General features: G+C 37.1%; 1 protein-coding gene across 1 annotated transcript; it reads left to right on the forward strand.

Annotated features, from left to right (window-relative positions):
- The first annotated feature begins 827 nt into the window (after positions 1 to 827).
- LOC148572021 (uncharacterized) lies at positions 828 to 4,001 on the forward strand. Its single transcript, XM_088508351.1, has 4 exons — positions 828 to 874; positions 966 to 978; positions 3,067 to 3,153; positions 3,246 to 4,001. Exons 1-4 carry the CDS (start codon positions 828 to 830, stop codon positions 3,999 to 4,001), a joined length of 903 nt encoding a protein of 300 aa, XP_088364477.1.
- The last annotated feature ends 3,205 nt before the right edge of the window (positions 4,002 to 7,206 follow it).

Here is a 7,206-nt window from a genome sequence, read left to right on the forward strand (position 1 = left end):
GAACTGCCAGAACAAAGTGGAGGTAAAATTATAAAACTCAAAGCAAACTACACATTTACCCTCCAACAAAAAAGGGTAATATGTGAATGGGTGAAAGAGTTAAGGATGCCTGATGGATATGTTTCAAATTTAGGGAGATGTGTTGACATGAAGGAAGGGAAGTTATATGGAATGAAAAGTCATGATTGTCATATATTTATGGAACGTTTACTCTCAATCGCTTTTAGTTCATTGCCAGAGCAGATATGGAAGCCAATAACAGAGTTAAGTCAATTTTTTTGAGATTTATGCTCAACATCGTTATGAGAAGATGTTCTCAATAAGCTTGAAGAAAATATTCCAATTGTGCTATGCAAGTTAGAACGTATTTTTGCTCCTGGATTTTTTGACTCAATGGAACATCTACCTATTCATTTGCCATTTGAAGCATTGCTTGGTGGTCCTGTGCAATATAGATGGATGTATCCTTTTGAGAGGTACTTTAGTCCACCTCTATATTTATTCTTAAATTTCTTTTTACTATTTTATTAAGCCAATTATTTGTTATTTGATTTTTGTTATAAATATTTTACGACAGATTTCTCCATCATCTTAAGAAAAACGTCAAGAACAAAGCACATGTTGAAGGATCTATCATTGAATCATACCTAATTGAGGAGATTTCTCACTTTTGTGAGTACTATTTTAGCCAAACTAGCATCGACACAAAGCAAAATGATGAGGGTGATGATTCAATGCAACCAACTTTGTCTATTTTTAATTTGCCTGGTTGTTTGGCTGGTGAATGCAAAACTCGTTATTTAGATGACAAAGAATTCAGTGCAGCTATGAATCATATACTAATAAATTGTGATGAAATTAAGCCATACATTGAGTGAGTATTTATCTTCCTATGTATATTCTTACTATTAACAATATTTTCTTATATTAATAATTTAAATTTCTTTGAAATTTATGTACTATAGGATCTTTGTCGACTTCAATGATGCGCGAAAACTTGCCTCTCAACAAATTTTCTTCCGGCAAGTGCACCGGATTGTCGTCAAGTAAAAACTCACAAAAGAGTGAGGTCAAATCCCACAAAGATTGGTAGATCGATCAATTATAATTGGTGAATTGTTCTAGTTGAGCGAAATCAGAAATTGAATTGAGATTTGCAGAAAGTAAAATTGGCGGGAAACTTAAATTGCAGGAAATTAAAGGAACAGAGAATTAAATTGCAGGGAATTAAAGTGCAGAAGCTTAAATTGCAAGAAATTAAATGGGAAGGGGGGATTAGCATGAAATTAAAGAGCAGAAAGTAAATAGAATGGGTAGATCAGAGATGGGGGATCATTGGGTTCAGGAGATGTATAATTCTCCGGATCAAATTCATTTTCATCTCTTCCGCAATCAATGCATTCATTGATCTCCTTGGCAATCTTAAGTGATTGGATCCCAATTCCTTGGCTTACCAATCTCTCTAAGCATGAACAATTGCCCAATTCCTTGATTTAAGTGCTCATAGAAAGAGATGAAGTATTGTCACTGATTATACTACACAAATTCATAGATCAAAGTGTTGGTAGGATTACATGTCACTATATCCATTCAAACCCCAATCTAATCCATTGTGAGAAAGTATTTCTAGCATGATCTCCTCATTCCTCTTCCAAGGTTCTGAGGAGATCCAATTATGAATAGCTTCTTTCTAAAGATAACTATCCAATTGGATGAAGACCAAAAGCTTTCTAGCAAAATCAAGTGAAAAGAAAGAAGAAGATGAATGAAAACTAATATTGATCCATTGAATTACACATAGCTCTCTAACCCAATGAAAGGGGGTTAGTTAGTCATAGCTCTCAAAATAGAAATTGGAATTGAAAGATACATTCTGGAAATTAACAAACAGAGAATGAAAATTACAATAGAATGTAAAAGTGCCCAGAAAAGTAAAAGTAAAAGTAAGTGTCCCCCCTTCTAACTTAAATTCTAAGATATTTATACACTTTCTTCCATTGATCTTCAAGCTCTGAATTGGGCTTTTGGCCTTGATGGAATTGGGTTGAGAATGGCTCCAATGGTTTCCCTTGGTGTTGAGAAGAGATCTGTGTAAATTTTGAATCCTGATGCTTCACGTTTGAGTCAACGTTTGAGGGCCAACGTTAACTCAAATGCCTTTCAGAAGAAAACCAGAGAAAACCATACATTTTGCTGTCACTGGCATTTGACTCAACGTTGGAGGGCCAACTTTCCGTTATTCACGCGTACGCGTGCTTTGCGCTTCCGTGCAAAAAGGGTAAAAAAAGCTCATCCACGCGTACGCGTGCGCGTGGATGCAAAGATTTTCATTTTGCAGTTTAAAAACAAAGCAGGGGACATTGGCCTCAGCGTTGGACCTCTAACGTTCCCTCCAACGTTGGCATTTTCACGCGTGCACGTACTCCATGCTTACACATGCATTGCCTTTTTTTTCATCCACGCGTACGTGTCGATTCAAAATTCTCAACTCCAATTTTTGGGCTTGGCATCGCGGACGTTGAAAGCAGTGTTTGAGACAACGTTGGACCTCCAACGTTCGATTTTAACGCGTGCGCGTGACGCACGCCTACGCGTGATATTGAATTTTTGCTTTTTCACGCGTACACGTCATGGACGCGTACGCGTCACTCAAAAACCATTTAGCTCTAGAATTGAAGTTTTTATCACCATGTTGGGGGTAACGTTGGATGTCCAACGCTACCTCAAACATGAGAATCAGTAGTGTTTACAGAGAAGTGCTCTGTTTCTCTTCCAACGTTGCTTCTTCTCCATCTTTTCCATGCTCATTCTTCAACCTTCCTCCATGCTTTCTTTCACCTATTGCATCAAAGCCTTGCTAAAGTCATGAGAATTCTAATCATTCTTAGCACACAAGTGATTATTGCATAATTCTCATGAAATTGTATTAAATTAATTATAATTGGATGAATCTAGGTATGCATGAATTTCTACCCAAATGTCTTACTTATAACTCAAGAAAGTGCATAAAATCTATTAAAAACAAAAAAAAGGCTAGTGAAACTAGCCTAAGATGCCCTGGCATCATTCATACACCAAGATCATATTACTTTAAATGATGAACAAGTTGATCAATTTATTGAAGCGAATTTTGCAAAGTGGTTTAAAAATTACGTAAGTCAACATGATATGATAGTCTTATTGTACACACATTTTTTGGTAGATAACATATTGTATTCTAACTTGTTAGTTCTTATTTAATATAGGTTCATGATCCTTTAAATAATGTGACGGATTTGAATATTCATTCCTTAGCATGGGGTCCTCTGAGTATTGTTAAATGTTGGCCTATTTACAAAGTCAATGGCTTCAAGTTTCACACAAGATCTCAATCAAGTGGAAAGTTAACTCAGAATTATGGAATATGTGTCAAAGGCACAAGTTATGGTGAATATGAAAATGATTTCTATGGCCAACTTGATGAAATTATTCAAGTTGAGTATACTGGATTACCACTAAAAAGAGTTGTACTATTTAAATGTGAATGGTTTGATCCCACGATTGGCAAAGGAACAAAGGTAAACAAAGAGTATGGAATCATACAGATTCAAAAGAATCGACGATATGGTAAATATGATCCATTTATCATTGCACATAAAGCAATTCAAGTATATTTTGCACCTCATCCAATGAGCAATACCAGGGAAAAAGCAGAATTGTGGTTTGTATTCAAGACTAAAGCAAGAGGTGAGATTGAGATTGAAACAACAGAAGATTTTGCATATCAAGAAGATACCACAAATCAATTTAACAATCATATCTCAAATGATATTGACACTATTATTGATTTATTGGATACCAATAGTACAAGAAATGAAGATGATGATGATGATGATGATGATGATGATAATGATGATGATGAGACACTTGGAGATGAGGACGAGGACGAGGATGAAGACGGGGACAAGAATGAAGATGAAGACGAGGACGATAACAATGAGGACGAAGATCAAACTGAATAGTATGATAATATAAAGTGCACTATAAAATGTATTCATTTGTATTTTTTTTAATTTTCAAAATACCTTAATCTTATATGAAAAAGTATATGATTTTTTTATTTTACGTGATTTTTTATTATTATTTATTATTTGTATTATTTTTTTAGAAGATTGGATATAATTTATTTTTTAATTTTTATATATGTGATTCTTTTAGATACACTTTATCTTAAATTTGTTACAAAATTAAATTTTGAATTATTATAACGTAAATAATTAAAAGAATAAATTAAAAATAATAGACTAATTTAAAATATAAATAATATTTTTATACTAAATGTTAAAATTTTTCAACAAACATTTGAAATTCGTTTGAAAACTGATGCACTTTCAAACATAATTTACAAATGATGTTATTTTCGTCCCAAATTTGTGGAAAAAAAATTTAGCTACTTCGAAAGGTTAGCTATAGTAAAAGCATTTAAGACTAATTATAGACAAATTTGGGATAGAATTAACATTTTTCAAAATTCGTCCCAAATCCGTCTGAAGTTATTGCGCATATTCAGATAGAATACGGATGAATTATAGTTTTTGTCCAAAATGTGTTGCTAATCTGTATGAAAATTTTGGCACCAAAATTTGGGACAAAATTTAGACAAATTTAGGATAGAATATATTATTCCAATGTCTCCACTAAAAGTTGTTCAACATTTGTCTCAAATTTGTCCGAAATGAAAAAGTCATTCAGACGGAATAAATTTCGTTTAAAATTTTCGTCCGAAAAAACCCTTTTTCTAGTAAGAACACACAACCTGTGAGATTTTGAGCTTAATTATATGGTTACATTATTTAACCATGATTTTTATTCTTGTGTGTTTCCTTCTCTATGATTGCAATCTATAGTTTGTTCCATTCTATATGTCCATTGTTTAGTATATTCATGCATACATATGATTGAGGCCATCATTTGTTATATTAGCTCACTTATCCCAAATAGCTCACCATTTCATTTACCTTTGTTTGCCACTTTGAGCCTTTTTAATCCCCATTTGTTCTTTATATTACCACATCATTAGCCTTAAGCGGAAAAACAATTAATTACTCGATTTGAATCTTTGGTTAGCTTAAAATAGTGTATGTCAACTAAGTGTAGGAAAATGTGGGAACTTGGGTTGATAAGAATGTGTTGTGTTTTTACTGACAAATATTCAAAATTTGGGTGCTTGCTCATGTGAAATCAGAAAAAAAAAATCATATGCATTGATATATTATGTTTTTATTTATGATAAAAAAAGAGAAAAAAGAGAGAAAAGAAAAGAAATAAATGAATAGGGGACAAAATTACCCCAATGTTAAATCCAATAAAAAGATCAATGCACATGTGATGGAATTAAAAATTGATGCATGAGTATGTGAAATATACAAAAGTGAGATTTTGGGTAGCTAGGAATGATTTTAGAATTATATAGAGTATGTGTGTGTGTTAGGTAAGAATTAAAGTAGGGCGTGGCACGCCAGTTGTCAACTCCAGAAAGAGCCCAAGGAGGAGTTTCTATGGGCGTGGCATGTCATTGATGGGCATGGCATGCCAGTTACATTTACCAGGGGAGTCTCCATGAAGAATTACAATGGGCGTGGCACGCCAAGGCCAGGCGTGGCATGCCAACAACAATTTCCAGAAAGAAGGCCTTGATGAATTACAATGGGCGTGGCACGCCAAGGCCAGGCATGGCACACCAGTTATCTTTTGCAGAAGAGGAACTCCAAGTTTTACTATGGGCGTGGTACGCCAAGCATTATATCCAGAGAGGGATCCTTGAAGACTTGTAAAGGGCGTGGCACACCAAGCTGGTCGTGGCACGCCAGCCTCATCCTCCACAATGGGCGTGGCACGCCAGCTCGAAGGCGTGGCACGCCAGTGCAACTGAGCAGAGGAGAATGGAGGAAGCACCATTATGGTGTGCCACTTGAGTCCTAGGCATGGCACGCCAAGCTTAAGTGCTCATACCAACTTCAAAGGGCGTGCCACTTGAAACTAGAGGCGTGGCACGCCAAGCTTGTGAGCCCACAACATCATTATGGGCGTGCCACTTGGGTTTAAGCGTGGCACACCAGTTCATTTGATCAGAGAGGGGAAGTGAAGCTCCAACAAAGGCGTGGCACACTAGATCGAAGGCGTGGCACGCCAGTACAAGCCTCCAGAGAAGAAGAGATAAGGCTTCGTCGAAGGCATGCCACTTGGGACTTTAGGCGTGGTGCGCCAAGGCAAAATATCAATGGGCGTGACACTTGATGTTTGGGGCGTGGCACGCCAGTTCAACCTTCTAGAGGGGAGCATTCATGTCTTATAAAGGGCGTGGCACGCCAGACCTAGGTGTGGCACGCCAGTTTAACCTTCCAAAGAAGAGATTGATGGCTTTATCGTAGGCGTAGCACGCTAGACCTAGGCGTGGCATGCCAACACAAGTGACCAGAGGACAAGGAGGAAGAGCATAACAAAGGCGTGACATGCCACTACTGGGCGTGGCACGCCAGTTCAACTTTCCAGAGAGAAGAATGAGGACTTTGCTGAGGGCATGGCATGCCAGTTCTGGGCGTGCCACACTAGTTCAAGTCACCAGAGAGGAAGAAGGAAGGTAACAAAGGGGGCGTGCCACTTGGAAGCCAGGCGTGGCACGCCAGGCCAGTTTCACAAAGGGAGCGTGTCACTTGGGAGCTTGGCGTGGCACGCCAAGCCAAGCCATTGTGCTGGGCTTGGCACGCCACGCACACGCCGCTCCCACACCAGGCACATGTCTTATTTTAATGATTTTTCTCTTTAGTTTTGCAATTGTATTTTCTTTGTTTTTGTAATTTTCAATTCTAGTAATAGGAGTAGTATAAATACCCCTTGAGAGTACTGTAAAAGGGGTTGATTAGTTGGTTGGAGAGTAGGTTGTTAGCGGGAAACTTTTACTTTACATTTCACTTCATCTTCTTCCATCTCTTGTACTTTTCTCTAACTATGAGTAGCTAAACTCGCTCTCATTAGGGGAGGGAGCTCTATTGTACTTGATGGATTAATTGATAGTGAATTTTTTCTTCTCTTCATCTTCTCTTTGATTTGCTAGAAGGAATTTCGTTCTTCATGCTTAGTGTTCAATCATCTTGGAAAAGAGATTGAATGCAATATGGGTTTCATGGGAGCCTTGGAAAAGGAAACATGAAACCATGCTTGAAGTCC

The sequence above is a fragment of the Arachis ipaensis genome, chromosome B3 (genome assembly GCF_059453495.1).
Source record: "Arachis ipaensis isolate K30076 ecotype BB chromosome B3, ASM5945349v1, whole genome shotgun sequence".
NCBI classification, from domain to species: Eukaryota; Viridiplantae; Streptophyta; class Magnoliopsida; order Fabales; family Fabaceae; genus Arachis; species Arachis ipaensis.

Excerpts from the sequence above, each read along its gene's own strand:
- LOC148572021 (XM_088508351.1), top strand. The coding sequence starts at position 828 with ATGAATCATATACTAATAAATTGTGATGAAATTAAGCCATACATTGA. Across the intron at positions 3,154-3,245 it reads CAAAGTGGTTTAAAAATTAC|GTTCATGATCCTTTAAATAA; the intron begins GTAAGTCAACAT and ends TATTTAATATAG.